Here is a 16,499-nt window from a genome sequence, read left to right on the forward strand (position 1 = left end):
AGAAAGAAACAAAAACTTTGGTGTAAAAGGTTAAATACATTCTAAGAATACTAAATAGTTTTTGTTATTTTTGTCTTATTCTTTGATTTTTTGTTCAGCACTTTCAGAACTTCAGAATCTTCCCTCCTGTTTATTCCTTCTTTTCCTTTTTAAATTTGAAGGTGTTTTTCCAGTTTCTTAGGATATCCTGACTCTCTACTATTTACCACTTTGAAGTGAATTCTCTTTTTCTCAGTGTGTGATCATTGTGTTATGTAAACAATGCAACTGGTATATTTTTTTCATTATTGGTACATTCAGCTTAAAAGTTACTTACTTGTGCCGAAACCAGTTTGGCTCAGTGGATAGAGCGTCGGCCTGCGGACTGAAGGGTCCCGGGTTCGATTCCGGTCAGGGGCATGTACCTTGGTTGCGGGCACATCCTCAGTGGGAGGTGTGCAGGAGGCAGCTGATCGATGTTTCTCTCTCATCGATGTTTCTAGCTCTCTATCCCTCTCCCTTCCTCTCTGTGAAAATATCAATAAAATATATTTAAAAAAAAAGTTACTTACTTGAGACTTCTCTAAAATTAATAACCATCTTTCTTTAATCAAGTACATAATACCAGAGTGGATATTTCTGTTCTATTTTTTAAAACATCTTTTTTATTTGGACATACAATTTTGTCATTTTTATTAAGTGTTAACTCAGTTAAATTTGGTTACCTTATAGCCAAAAATAAGTACTTTATAAAATAAAAATATTCAATAGTATAAAGAGGTATTTAAATTTTATTTTCTGTATTTGAACTGTTCAATACTTTAACTCAGAAAGCATTTTTTATATAATTCTTTTGGTGGTATAAAAATTGAAATATGAATTAATTATTTACTGCAAGGATATATGAACACAACACATAGTAGTGTTAACCTGTGTGTTTACTGATATCATTAACCCATTACTTGAACCAATTACTTCTTTCTAAGAACTCTAGAGTACCTCATTCTAGAAGAAATATTTTCTGGTAATATGGAGTTAAAGTTTACATTACTGGTACTTTATCTAATACAGGGTGGGATACAAGTAGGTTTATAGTTCTATGGAAAATGATACAATAATTAATAAATAATTATACAAGAATAAACTGTTTTGTGTACTTACAACTGTACACCTACTTTTGCCCAACTCTGTAGATTTCTGCTCATTAAGTTTTGTGACTCTTTTGTAGTTATAAAACTGAATATTAGGCAAGATTGGGTTAGTTTTGGCTTTAAAGTTTTGGCTATATTCTTTTTTTTTTAATGTATTTTATTGTTTTTTTACAGAGAGGAAGGGAGAGGGATAGAGAGTTAGAAACATCGATGAGAGAGAAACATCAATCAGCTGCCTTCTGCACACCCCTTACTGGGGATGTGCCCACAACCAAAGTACATGCCCTTGACCAGAATCGAACCTGGGACCCTTCAGTCCTCAGGCCGATGCTCTATCCACTGAGCCAAACTGGTTAGGGCAAAGTTTTGGCTATATTCTTACAAGTCAGCATGTCTTGTATAAATATAGTGTTACAGGAAGACTGGACAACAGATTTTCTAAGTTATTTAACATTTCCACATTTAGTTTTTGCTAACTTCTTCTTTTTTTTTTTATATAATATATTTTATTGATATTTTACAGAGAGGAAGGGAGAGGGATAGAGAGTTAGAAACATCGATGAGAGAGAAACATCGATCAGCTGCCTCCTGCACACCTCCTACTGGGGATGTGCCCGCAACCAAGGTACGTGCCCTTGACCCGGAATCGAACCTGGGACCTTTCAGTCCGCAGGCTGACGCTCTATCCACTGAGCCAAACCGGTTTCGGCAGTTTTTGCTAACTTCTTATGCCAACTTCCTTTAATTATCAAGATAGCTGTATGATATTGTAATAATTGTTTTATAGTTGAAAAACTGAGAAATAATATTAGCTAATTTTTTTTTTTTAATATTAGCTAATGTTTAATTTTCCTTCCTATGTATCAGGTAGGCTCTAAATGCTTTATATAACAACATTATAAAGTAGGTAGTGTTATTTGCATTTTATGCATGCAGTAACTGACTCTTAGGTAATTTAGGAACTTTTCTAGGGACACCAAGCTGACACAGAATTAAGACCCATTCATGTCTGACTGTAGAGGTTGAGGGCTTATCTGCTATATGATGATACTGTTCTTTCTATAAATATAGTTTTATTATTATTATTTTTTAATATATTTTTATTGATTTCAGAGAGGAGGGGAAAGGGAGAGAGATAGAAACATCCATGATGAGAGAGAATCATGGATTGGCCACCTCCTGCACTCCTCCTACTGGGGATAGAGCCTGCAACCCAGGAATCGAACCTGTGACCTCCTGGTTCATAGGTTGGTGCTGAATCACAGAGCCATGCCAGCCGGGCTATAGTTTTATTATTATTCTGAATATGAAATAGCTTTTGAGGATTTAAAATTGCTTTCTTGGTTTAAAAATTATTTTAAAATAGTTTTGATTATCCTTCTAGATATTTAAACTTTTTTCTTATTTTATTCATTCAAGAAACTTCTGCAGCATCCAGAGCTGAGCAACAGTCAACTTCTGGCAGATTTCCTCTCCCCCAATGGTGGAGAAACACAATTTCTTGATAAGATACTACCAGATGTAAATCTTGGTAAGTTGAATTAGAGAATCATATATAAGAGGATAAACATAAAAGAATCGGCATTTTCAGATTAATTTAGAAAAGGAGTTTATGTAATGAAGGACTTCTTATACACTGTTAGTAGGAATATAAAGTGGAAACCACTTGAAAAAAGTTTGGTATAAAATTAAATGACCCAGCAGTTCCTTTGTGCGATATATACCCATTATATAAAAGCCTAATATGCAAATTGTCCCCACGGAAGTTTGACTGGGAGACCGATTGTTCGCTATGATGTGTGCTGACCACCAGGGGGTGGTGCGGAACAAAGGAAGGCTCTGGTCAGCAGCTGGAAGGCCCCGATCGGCCCTGATCGCTGGCCAGGCCTAAGGACCCTATCTGTGCACTGGGCCTCTAGTATATTCATATTTAAGAATGTTCATAGCAGCATCTACACTAATAAAAGAGAAACATGAGAGATCAACCAAAAGACTTGTATGCATGAATATAAGCCTAACCAATGCACATGAACACCAGGGGTTGAGGGCATGAGTGGGGGGTGGTAGTTGGGGGGTTAATGGAGGGATGAGGACACATATGTAATACCTTAATCAATAAAGAAATAAAAAAAAAAGAATGTTCATAGCAGCATCTACACTAATAAAAGAGAAACATGCAAATTAACCACCACTCCGCTACACCAAGCCATGCCCACCAGCCAATCAAGAGCGAGTATGCAAATTAACCCAACTAAGATGGTGGCTGGCCACGGAGCTGGAGCAAGCAGGAGGCTTGGGTTGCCCCGGCAATGGAGGAAGCCAAGCTTCCCGCCCACCCAGGCCAGCCCTAGCCTCTGCTCAAGGCTACAAAGTTTCAATTATAGAAGATAAATAAATCCTAGATACTTGTTTCTAGCCGGCCCTGGCATCCGCTTAAGGAGGCACTGGAAAAAGAAAAGAAAAAGAATAAAAGGAGGGGCTGGGACCTTGGGTCGCCGGGGTGTGATCAGGCCAGGATGGGATGGCAGGGGCCATTGGGGGTAAGCAGACCAGCAGGGGGGCCAGTTGGGGGTGAGCAGGCTGTCAGTGGGGGTCAGTTGGAGGTGATCAGGACAGCGGGGGGGGAAGTTTGGAGTGAGCAGGCCAGCAGGGGGGCATTTGGGGGTGAGCAGGCCAGTGGGGAGGTAGGGTAGGGGCGAGCAGGCCAGCAGGGGGTGCAGTTGGGGGTGAGCAGGCCAGCAAGGAGGCAGTTGGGGGTGATCAGGCTGGTGGGGGGCATTTGGGGGCAAGCAGGCCAGCAGGCAGAGTGGTTAGGGGCAATCAGGCAGGCAGGCAGGCAGGTGAGCGGCTGGAGCCAGCAGTCCCGGATTGTGAGAGGGATGTCCGACTGCCGGTTTAGGCCTGATCCCTGTAAACTGGCAGTAGGACATCCTTCGAGGGGCCCCAGATTGGAGAGTGTGCAGGCCGGGCTGAGGAACACGCTCCCCCCCCCCCCCCCCCCCCCCCGTGCATGAATTTCATGCACTGGGCCTCTAGTTGTTTATAATAGCCCAAACTGAAAATAATACAAATGTTCATCAGCAATGGAATGGACAGATAAATTATGGTAGATTCATAAAATGAATACTTACAGAAATGAATACCTATAGCATGTAGCTTCTTTTTTTTTTTTTTTTTTTTTTTAAATATATTTTATTGATATTTCACAGAGAGGAAGGGAGAGGGATAGAGAGCTAGAAACATCGATGAGAGAGAAACATCGATCAGCTGCCTCCTGCACACCTCCCACTGGGGATGTGCCCGCAACTACGGTACATGCCCTTGACCGGAATCGAACCTGGGACCCTTGAGTCCGCAGGCCGACGCTCTATCCACTGAGCCAAACCGGTTTCGGCTAGCATGTAGCTTCTTGCAGCAGTGTCGATAATTTTAAAAACATATTGAATTAAAGAAGCAAGACACAAAATAATATATACAGTATGATTTCTTTTATATAAAGTTAAATATAAAACAAGCTAATATAATCTGGAAAAGTTTAAATAAAATGGTTAAAGATACTAATGGAAGAAAAGAAGTATTTTTCAATATATTTACATAATGTAATCTTAAGTCTATGTAGACCTAAATGAATTAGTTAAATATTACAAGTAGTCATTTAGCTTTTATCTGTATTTCTATCTCTCCAAATGAATATATTTAGTTGAGCCAACATATTTAGTATGTGTGTGTGTTTGAGGTTTCTTCTAATCAGGGGAAAATGTGAGGACATAGTATAGGGATAGAATTGGGTAGACCTGGTTACTGAAGGTTTGACTGAAGGAGAAGAAATGTTCAAAGTGAACCGGGTTTCTATTTAAACAACTGGATGAATGCTGTTACTTGCTGGTACAGGGAATAAATTAAGAGCAGTTCTGAACTTGCTGAGTTTATAGAATTTAATTGATGTCTTATAAGGCAGGAGAGGCCAAAAGATAGGCAAGGAGTAGATTTGAATGTTATTTGAAATCAGATTGAGCAAATCATTTGGCTCAAGAAGAGCATGTACTAGAGAGAAAAGCATAGAATGAAGACCTGTAATTTAAGGACATTTGGAAATTCTAAGAGGGAGGAGTGGTTTATGGGGTACCAAAGAGAAATAGCCTGATTGGATGGTTTGCATGTTGTAAAATAATTTCAGTTTTTAATTTCTATTTATTATCTCTCTCCCTATTGCCATAAGTCTACTTTTTTCTAAATTGAAAGAAATTTAAGTGCTATTTATCAACTTTGACTTATTTTTGCAGTCATTTCTAAATGCTTGAGAAAATCTTAAGAGATTTGGCATTTTATAACATGGCAACCTAGAGATAAAATCAAGAAGAAATTTTGGATTAGTATGTAGTTAATCGAATATAAATTATTCAAATAGCCAATTTAAATGTAGCAATTTTAAAACTTTTTTCTTTTGACTTTTGTATACTTTTATTTACTTTATATATTCACCATTGTTTAAAATTTTTTGAAAACATCTTTAAAAAAATATATTTTATTGATCTTTTTACAGAGAGGAAGGGAGAAGGTTAGAGAGTTAGAAACATCAATGAGAGAGAAACATCTATCAGCTGCCTCCTGCACATTCCCCACTGGGGATGTGCCTGAAATCAAGGTACATGCCCTTGACTGGAATTGAACCTGGGACCCTTTAGTCCGCAGGCTGATGCTCTATCCACTGAGCCAAACTGGTCAGGGCGAAACATTTTAAAAAACATATATTTTATTGATTTTTTTACAGAGAGGAAGGGCGAGGAATAGAGAGTTAGAAACATCAATGAGAGAGAAACATCGATCAGCTGCATCCTGAACACCCCCCACTGGGGATGTGCCCGCAACCAAGGTACATGCCCTTGACCGGAATCGAACCTGGGACCCTTCAGTCCACAGGCTGGCGCTCTATCCACTGAGCCAAACTGGTTAGGGCTGAAAATCTTTTTTATGGAAAATTTAAAATATACACAAAAGCCGAGAAATTTGAATAAGGAACTCTCTATACTTTATTTCAACAGTTATCAACACTTTTCTTCTTCTGTCTCTTTCTCCACCCTCAAAACCAATTGGATTATTTTACAGTAAATTCCAAATGTTGTATATATAAATAGTTAAGTTTACCATAGTTATTGTAGATTTCTGTTAAGTGTGAAGTGGGCAATTATAAATATTTCTTACTATTTTACTTTTTACTTGGCAGTGAGTATTTAAAATTACATAGTGAAGTATTCATATAAACAATTACAATGTATATTATCCCTTCATACAATTAATATTTTACTTTTTAAAAAATATTTTACTTTTAATTGCAGGGAAAATTATAAAGTCTGTTCCTGGAAAACTAATGAAAGAGGTAAATAACTAATTTATGTGTATTCTATAATATGATAGTTAAAAGCATATTTAAATATTAATACATCTTAATGGGTTATGTGATATTGAAAATCATAATCTTTGTTTTTGATTTTCATACTGCCATCTCTGTATTACCACAGAAAGGTCAGCATTTGGAACCTTTCATCATGAATTTCATTAATTCCTGTGAATCTCCAAAGCCTAAGCCATGTAAACCAGAACTGACCATTCTCAGCCCTACTTCAGAAAACAACAAGAAGGTACTGAACATTACCTTAAAGAGACATAAGTTTGAAGTTGTCGTACTTGAGATGACTTTTCCATTATAGGGAGAATCCTGTGTTAATGAAATAGATGGTATTTTAATTTTTTTATATGGAGATCAATTGTACAGTGTAAGGAGGGTATTGTGAATAGTTGCTTGGTTATTTCTTTAACAGGTTAAATATTTCTTTATTTGCGAACTTCTACCATTTCTATATTTGGGGGATTTTTTTTTTATCCTCATCCGAGGATATTTTTTCCATTGACTTCTGGAGAGAGAGTGGAAGGGGGAAAGTAGGGGAGGCAGGAGAGAGAGAGAGAGAGAGGGAAAGAAACATTGCTGTGAGAGAGACACATTGACTGGTTGCCTCCCACACACACCTCTAATGGGGCTGGGGAATGAACTGCAACTGAGGTACATGCCCTTGACAGGGAATTGAACCCATGACCCTTTGGTCCAAGGGCTGATGCTCTAACCACTGAGCAACCAGCCAGGGCTGGGGGACTTTTTTTTAAAAAAAATATATTTCTTTATTGATTTCAGAGAGGAAGGGAGAAGGAGAGAGAGAAACATCAATGATGAGAATCATCGATCAGCCGCCTTCTGCACACCCCCAACTGGGGATCGAGCCCGCAACCCAGGCATGTGCCCCTGGCCGGAATCAAACCCGGGACCCCTCAGTCGGCAGGCTGATGCTCTATCCACTGAGCAAGCCGACTAGGGCAAGGGGAGGGACTTTTTATTTTTTATTGTTTATTTATTTATTTTTATTTATTTATTTTTTAATTGTTTGAAGTATTACAAATAGTAGTACATATGTCTCCTTTTTTTTTGCCCCCATTGACCTCCCCCCGGCCTCCCCTTCCCCCCAGTACAAGCCTTTACCTGCCCCCTCCCCCGCAGTGTATTGTATCCATTAGTTACGCTTATATGCATGCGTACAAGTCCTTCGGTTGATATCTTACAGCCCCCCCCCCCCAACCTCCCCTGCCTTCCTGCTGTAGTTTGACAGTCTGTTCAATGCTTCTTTGCCTCTGTATCTATTTTCCCCCCCATTTCTTTCCTTTAAAAAATCTTGCCTCTGCAGACTAGAAATAAACATATAATAACAAAAAATGTTTGAGTCCCAATTTCAATGTCCAACAGTTCTGAGTCCCCATTTCAATGTCAAACAGTTCCTTATGTGTACATGTCAGCAATGATATCTGGATGGTGGGCACATGGTGGCAATGCAGGTCCGACCCTCTCTGGTTTGGTCCTAGGCAACCTGCTGCCGTCGCATAGCTGCTGACTGCTAGCATGGCAAGGCGTCGTCAGCGTCTTCCATCTCTGGACTGTTTCTCCTCTTGTCTTCGTGGTTGGAGCAGACCTGTCAATTCCTCTCTGTTGCAGGAATCCACATGGTCTTGGAGTTGTTTTCTGAAAGTATACAAACATATTCTCGACCAAAAGTTAATAAAGGAATCTTTTCTATATAATTGATTTGGGATCCTTTTTATTTTTGCCCAAACGATTTTCCTTTGTCTTATTTAGACACCATATGTGTTTTTCATGGGTGTCTTGCTGTTAGCATTACAAATGAAAATTAATTTTGTAAAGTAAAAATTTTCTAGATATAATTTACTTATAGGATATTTTTCCTTATATGAAATTACCCTACTATCCCCCCTTTTTTGATTAATGGAGGCTTTTGTAAATTTTATAATGCAGTCTTGATAACTTTAAATTTTAATTTTTTGCACAAAAATATGACTGCTTTAGTTTCATTGCGTGTTCAGGAGGAGGGACTTTTAAAAGTGGTTTTCTGGCCCTAACCGGTTTGGCTCAGTGGATAGAGCGTCGGCCTATGGACTGAAGGATCCCAGGTTCGATTCCGGTCAAGGGCATGTACCTTGGTTGCGGGCACATCCCCAGTGGGGGGTGTTCAGGATACAGCTGATAGATGTTTCTCTCTCATTGATGTTTCTAACTCTCTATTCCTCTCTGTAAAAAATCAGTAAAATACATTTTTTAAAAAAGTGGTTTTCTGAGTTTATAAATCACCAACTTCTAATAATCAAGAAATTACTTGCTAGGATGTATTAATGTTTATTTGATGGTATTACTAATGTTAATAGTTTATAAATATCTATTAATTAAACAAATATTTTATTGTGTGCCTACTATTGAGTGTTAGGCACTGGGAATAGATATTCCCTATCTGTAAGTAGCTCAGTTTAGTATCAGAGTAGGGCCCAGTTTCGGGACCATCTTCTCTCCCAAAACACCTTCATTTTTGTTGTTATTATAACTTTATTGTTGGTAAACAGAAATAGAGTTGATTTTTGTGTTTTGATTTTTAATTCAGTAATTTTGCAAGACTTGTATTAAGCTTAGTAATATATTTATTAATGCTTTTAGATTTACAAACTTATCTGCAAATGATGGCAGGTTTTATTTCAATTATGGCTAGGACCTGCTATATAAAGGGAGTGATTTTATTGTTTTACCATGAAATAGTACATTTTTCATAGATATCCTTTATTGGGGTTTAGGAAGTTTACATTTTTTAAAAAATATATTTTACTGATATTTTACAGAGAGGAAGGGAGAGGGATAGAGAGTTAGAAACATCGATGAGAGAAAAACATCGACCAGCCGCCTCCTGCACACCTCCCACTGGGGATGTGCCCGCAACCAAGGTATATGCCCTTGACCGGAATCGAACCCGGGACCCTTCAGTCCGCAGGCCAACGCTCTATCCACTGAGCCAAACCGGTTTCGGTGGAAGTTTACATTTTTGTTTATCCTATCCTTGTTGGGTTTTGGTATTGAGTTAGATTAACCTTTTTCTTTTAGCTGGTAGAGTTATTGGAATTTTTAGTTTTTTAAATAATTGATAGAATTTGTTGGTAAAGTCATCTAGACCTTGAGTTTTGTTCGTAGGAACATTTTTTTACAACTAGATTTAATTTTGTTAATGATTATAATCTTTAGGTTTATTATTTTATGCATTACTTTTTGATAGGTTGTATTTTTCAACGAATTTTTCATTTTATCTAAAATTGAAAATCTTTTGGCCTAAAGTTGTCAATAATATTCTTTTTATTTTCTCTGACATCATTAGTTATGTCCCCTTTTGTTTGTGTCTTCTTTTTCTTATCTTTTTTTATCAGTCTTGCCAAAGGTTTTATTCTTTAGCTTTGTTGATCTTTTCTGTCTAACTTTTTTTAGTTCCTTAATATCTGCTATTTGATTATTATTATTGAGAATAGATACTTTTTACATAGTTTGGGGGTAAGTAGGATTAAGATTTAGTTGAATTTCCTCATTCATAATTCTTTTTATCTTGTTTTTTTTCCACATTAATCAAAGTCTTATCTCTTTATTATTTCAACTTTTACTTTAGCTTTTCAATGACCTGTTTAAGAATAATGCAAACCGTGCTGAGAACACAGAAAGAAAGCAAAATAAGAATTATTTTATGGAGATGATGACTGTAGAAGGAGTTTATGATTACCTGATGTATGTAGGTAAGACAGACGTGGTTACTTTTAAAATCTGTTTTTCATTCATGAATTATATTTCTTATATGATGCAAATTAATGCTCTTAAGTATTGCCTGTTATAATATTTTTAAAAATTGAAATTACTTTCTTTTAAGAATTCAATGCAATTGGCCTTGGATATATTAAAGTTTACTAGTGCTAACAAATAAAATATTGATCATTTGTGTTTTTTATATAGGAAAATGTCTAAATATGTATCTTAAATGAAGTATTCCATGTGATCCTTTCAGGACGAGTGGTTTTCCAAGTTCCTGACTGGCTTCATCATCTCTTAATGGGCACTCGAATCCTCTTTAAAAACACCCTGGAAATGTATACTGACTACTATATTCACTGTAAACTAGAACAGTTATTTCAGGAGCACCGTTTGGTCTCACTTATAACACTTCTCAGAGGTTTGTATTTTCTCGTGTTTGTTTTATGTTTTGTGTGCTCTTAATGATTTCAATCAGATCTAAAAGAGGGAGAAGTCTTGTTTTTATTTGGCTTATTAGTTTTTCTACTATGAGGAAATAAATACTTTGTGTAAAATAAGTGAAAATTCCAGTAAATATTTATTTTTCTCTTTTTAGATGCTGTATTCCGTGAAAACACTGAACCTCGCTCTCTCCAAGACAAGCAAAAACGAGCAAAACAGACTTTTGACGAAATGATGAATTACATTCCAGGTATAATATTTAAGAAGTAGTTTAATATAGATAAACACCACTTTGAGGTGAAATGTATAGTAATTATTAAAGCTAATTTTTACCCTGAGTTTTCATTTTAGAAATAGTTATAAGGGCCAATTAAAATTAATTCATTTGTTAAATAAAATTTGGTTTTATGATGATAGAACTAAGAACTTTAAGACAAGGCTATTTCCATGTACATAAATAGATTCTTTTAATAATATCTTATAATCAGAGTAATCAGTGACATGTTTGTGGTACAGCTGGAGTCTTGCTGTCCATCTACCATGAGAAGAGCTATGCTAGTGTGTATGACTAAAAAATCAAAATTCATTCCAAATTTATTGAACACCTTCCATGTGCCAGACACTGTGCAGAATGCAAGAGATAAAAAAGTATACTTGGATAGCTCAAGTCTAGCAGGAAGACAGACATACAGTCAAAGCATACATGTGATAATGGAGTCATGTGTCTCAAAGGGAGAGGATGATCTCCTTCCCGTAAAGGAGGTAGGCTCAGGCCACTAAGTAAGTGAATGGTAGTCACCTCTTACTGAGACGGGAAATACAACGAAGAAATGTCAAGGGGTCAAAGCAGAGGATACTTGGTTAGCTGTCCAAGTTTGGGAATTGGAGGAATGATGGTACTAGGATAGAGATATGGGAGTCACGTGTGAGGGATAATAATGCCTAGGGAGAAAATATAGAGTAAGATTCAAGAGGGCGTAGGACTGTACCTTACAGAATTATCATTGAAAAGTTAGTCCCAGAATAGTACTTCTGCTGCTCTGTGTGAAGACAATTAAGTTAAATCCCTGGTCTGAATGTAAAAGTGAACGAAAGCTATTTTTGAGTAAATCTTCCGTAGGTAAATAACGAAGTAATTTCTTACCTGTTTCATAATATGATATAGCATTCATGGTTTTAACAGTCTTAGTTTTGCTATTCAGGAACAACATGGAAAGCCAATGAATATAATAATTTGTTATTTTGCTGAGGCACAATTTGAATCACATCTACTTGAAGACTTTCATTTGGGAAGGAGTAATTTAGCTAGTGAGTAAGCTTAGCATGTTATTCTGTTGCCTTTTACTCCTCATTTCTTAGTGACTCCTGAAGGACCTGAAAGGATCACTTATTTTTGTCTGTTATGCTCCAAGCATATTAACTCGGAAATTTTATTTAGTATTGGTGAATGAGAGGACTAAAAAAGATCCATATTGGATTATTTACATAGCTTAAAAATATCAAGGATCTGCTATGCATCTTGTAAATTAAATTTGGCCTTTGCCTCTTAGGGTTAGATTTACCTCATAGAAACAAACATAAACAGAATTTTCTATGAGCAGCTTTAAGAGTTCCATGATGATTGGGGGGAAGGGACAAATATTTGAGCAACTTGTTTACTTATGAATGATTTTCTTTTCCTGTTTGGGGGAAAACATTCAGCAGAGATTTTAATAAGGACTGACACTCTTTGGTAACAAGTGACACATGACACTTTCTGGATCCTAAATTAGTGTTTAAACATTTCCTAAAAGGATTTTTCTGTGAGACGGTTAACAGTAATTATGCAAATAGTACAGAGACAAAGTGGTCATATTCATTTAGGAAAGTCTACTAGTATGTTAAAAATTAAATTAAACTTTTTTCTGATATTAAGATATTCAAATATGAAAATATATAGATTAAAAGTAGGGGCCATCCTCTTCCCACCTTGCAGAAATAGCTATGTGCACTAGTTGGTGTTAATTCTCACAGACATTTTTCTGTGCATTTCTATATGTGTATGTACAAATGTATAGACATAATTTTAGGATTTTATTTTGTTTTCCCTGAATGGAATAGTACAATATGTATTATTTTCAAACTGTTTTTTTATCCCTTAATAGTATAGACAGATTTCTTTACATTCCATATGCTTGCAGTATGCTTTGTGCATTATGAATCTCAAAAAAGAGGATACCTGGTACTGCATTTCTCAACCGGACCACAGAACCCTTGCAGAAACCCTGGTTTAGAAAATTCTGATTTAGTGTTTGCATACTATCCGGGAAACAGGGTGGAGATTTTCTTTTATGATCCAGTTAATGATGAGTCACTTTATAATATAAAATTGTTTCACATGTGGCTTTCTTGTTTAGATGTGATTGTCAGGTGTATTGGTGAAGAAGCGAAGTATGAAAGCATCAGGCTTCTATTTGATGGCTTACAGCAGCCAGTTCTCAACAAGCAGGTAAAATTCATTAAAGCAGGTTGACTAGAGTTGGCTGGGTTTGGTGAGTGGCACAGTAGGGGGTCTGGTATATTATTAACTGTGAAGTGACACTATACTAAATCGAGGCAGCATAATTCAAACATTCAAATAGAAAAAAGTGTGTTTTGTTTGTGCTACACATTTTAGGTGATTACTGTTGTTTATTTTAGCATGATTTTTTTTGATTTAAAATAAACATTAATTGTAGAAAAATTGGAATTCACAGAAATTTCATGAAATAAAGTAAAAATTTAAAAATTGAGAATTTCATCTTTCAGATAACAGAATAACAACAGTTAATATTTTTATGTTTAGAGTCTATACTCATCTATTGATATCTTAATACAGTTACAATTTTGTATCCTGCTTCTTTCTTTAAAATTTTTGTTACGTATAAAATATCTAACATAAAATGAATTATGAGGCATAATAAAATGTCCACATGTGAACACATGAGTATCTAACACTGGACTTAAGAATAGAGCATTATTGTCCTAGCCGGTTTGGCTCACAGATAGAACATTGGCCTACAGACTGAAGGGTCCCGGGTTCGATTTTGGTCAAGGGCACATGCCCAGGTTGTGGGCTTGATCCCCAGTAGGGGGAGTGCAGGAGACAGCTGGTCAATGATTCTCATCATTGATGTTTCTATCTCTCCCTCTCCCTTCCTCTCTGAAATCAATAAAAATATATTTTTAAAAAAATAGAGCTTTATTGATACTATTGAAGCTACTTTTGTGCTTGTTTTATATTGTCAATTCTATTCCCTGCCTTCCCATTTAGAAGTAACCACAGCCCTGAATTTTGTGTTTCTCAATTTTTAAGGGTTTGTCTAATGCCTTAAAAAAATTTTTTTTTTGGTGCTTTAGCTGACTTATGTTTTATTGGACATTGTGATACAAGAACTGTTTCCAGAGCTCAATAAGGTAACTAAAAAGCAGCAATTTTATTCTTTGCTATTAATCATATGCTCTGACATTTATTTTAATAGGGCCATAAAAATTAAGAAAATCCTTGACTATGATCCTTTTGAAAATGAACAACCTTAACAAATGGATCTTTGTGTTTTCTTTATTCAACATGCTCAAACATAGAGTGGATTTTGGTGGCAGGAACTGAATAGCCTTTGCCTTAACTTCATTCCTTCCTAATTAAAAGCAGAAAGGAACACTATACCCTGTAGAGTATTTCCAGAGGAAGGTGTGTGGTTAAGTCCCAACTCTAGAATGGCCAAGTTCTCCAGGCTGTCATCAGCAACACTGAATGCTGTGTAAGTCAGACTTGAGTATTTTTGAAGCAGCTGAATTTTAAAAAACGATGGTAGTTATTTTCATTATATTGACTCTTGAGGATTTTGAGGTTAGAGCAAAGATTTAAGTTATTATTTTTTACTGTTTTTATTTTCTAACTAACCCCTTTGGTCACATGAAATAACTGCTCTTCAAGGTTTTGGTATAGCATTGAAATGCCAGTTTCATAGAGTAGAAGAATTCAGATTTGAACTATTTACCTGTTAGCTTTCATTATAGTAATATTATATGTATATTAAAACAGGGTGGCAGTTATTGACATTTTATGTTCAATTTACATGGGAATCGGTACAGAAAACCTTCAACTCTCTGTTTGAGACGTTATAAGGTCTGTCCCTATATCTTGGCATTTTTCTCATCTCTAAAACATAAGGCATATGCCAGCTAATTTCTTTGTTTTATATATATATATGCCTAAGTAACCATTCGACCGGTAGCTATGACGCACACTGACCACCAGGGAGCAGATGCTCAATGCACAAGCATGGAAACATGGAACAGACTGATGAATCTCAGAGGGAAGCGGGGAGGGGGAAGGCGGGAAGAGATTAACCAAAGATCTTACATGCATATTAGGAGCCCGGTGCAGGGATTCATGCACTGGTGGGGTCCCTCGGCCTGGCCTGCGGGGACCAGGCCGAAACCAGCTGTCTGACATCCCCCGAGGGGTCCTGGATTGCGAGAGGGCAATATATGTGTCTTAGGTAGAATTTTATTACACTGGAATTGTGGAACTATTAGGCAATTCATAAATGAACCTTATTGTCTTTTATTAAATGGACTTACTTTTTCTTTAGGTACAAAAGGAAGTTACCTCTGTGACGTCCTGGATATAAAAATTTGGATTTGGGATAGAATAACCAGTTAAAATTTCTGCTGTGCTAACGTAGTAGAAATATACTGTTTTTTCTTTTACTTTTGTATATTCTTGTATATATCATGTAATTCTGTGTCTGAGATTTTTTTGTTTTAATAAAGAATAACACAAACTTAATTATGATTAAAAGTGATTTGGTTTCATAGCCTTTTGTTTTACATTTGTTACCCAAATTCTATTAGAATATATATCACTTGTTATCATTTTTTAAGAGATAATTCATAATCTCCTTCAGGCAAACAGATAAGGCTGACAACCTTTGTATTGTATCATTTTGAAAATAATTATGTTTAGCCCTAACTGGTTTGGCTCAGTGGATAGAGCGTCGGCCTGCGGACTGAAGGGTCCCAGGTTCGATTCCGGTCAAGGGCATGTACCTGGGTTGCGGGCACATCCCCAGTAGGGGGCGTGCAGGAGGCAGCTGATCGATGTCTCTCTCATCGATGTTTCTAACTTTCTATCCCTCTCTCTTCCTCTTTGTAAAAAATCAATAAAATATATTAAAAAAAAAAAGAAAATAATTATGTTTAGTGTGGAGAAAAAGGGGTAAGATCTTACTTGCTTTCTTATTTAGAGTTAATACATTTAGGAGGTTTCCCCTTTTTCTTCTCTTTCTACATAGTTAATTGTGTATCTATAAAGAAGACATCTTTATGAATTTTTCAGAGCAAACAAGGGACTTCTTGATTTTGTTTGATGAGTGACAGGTTATAGCTCTTTTATGGGTGAAAACTGAGATATTTGTAATTGTGTGGTTACAGCTACATTTCAGTGAATGGATGTAACTATATTCCAAAAGCTTATAAGTACAAGAAATTTAGTTAAGTAGATTTTTGGTTTATGTTGTCAGTTGTCTCTCCAAAAGAAAAATGTGGAATTCACTGTTATTATTTGAAGAAAGTTAATTTAAATGATTATTTTTAGAAATTCAATGTTTAGAATTCTACTTACAATTCTTTCTCATTCTATGCTTTTCTCCTTGAAACAAATTTGTCTTTCAAGATTGAGCATTTTGTGTTTGGTTATTGGTTGTAGTGTTCATTCAGAACATATTTATTGAGTT

At 36.2% G+C, this 16,499-nt stretch overlaps 1 protein-coding gene across 4 annotated transcripts in view; it reads left to right on the forward strand.

Annotated features, from left to right (window-relative positions):
- Positions 1 to 15,917, forward strand: part of SNX14 (sorting nexin 14) — an 81,340-nt gene extending 65,423 nt beyond the window's left edge. For all 4 annotated transcript variants that reach the window (XM_080663227.1, XM_080663228.1, XM_080663225.1 and 1 more), the window contains 9 exons: positions 2,550 to 2,661; positions 6,467 to 6,507; positions 6,650 to 6,769; positions 10,163 to 10,286; positions 10,553 to 10,717; positions 10,895 to 10,990; positions 13,137 to 13,228; positions 14,119 to 14,175; positions 15,357 to 15,917. In XM_080663227.1, the coding sequence (XP_080519353.1) occupies positions 2,550 to 2,661; positions 6,467 to 6,507; positions 6,650 to 6,769; positions 10,163 to 10,286; positions 10,553 to 10,717; positions 10,895 to 10,990; positions 13,137 to 13,228; positions 14,119 to 14,175; positions 15,357 to 15,395 (846 nt within the window). In that variant the 3' untranslated portion in view covers positions 15,396 to 15,917. The remainder of the gene's footprint in view (positions 1 to 2,549; positions 2,662 to 6,466; positions 6,508 to 6,649; positions 6,770 to 10,162; positions 10,287 to 10,552; positions 10,718 to 10,894; positions 10,991 to 13,136; positions 13,229 to 14,118; positions 14,176 to 15,356) is intronic.
- The last annotated feature ends 582 nt before the right edge of the window (positions 15,918 to 16,499 follow it).

The sequence above is a fragment of the Plecotus auritus genome (assembly GCF_963455305.1).
Source record: "Plecotus auritus genome assembly, chromosome: 4".
NCBI lineage: Eukaryota > Metazoa > Chordata > Mammalia > Chiroptera > Vespertilionidae > Plecotus > Plecotus auritus.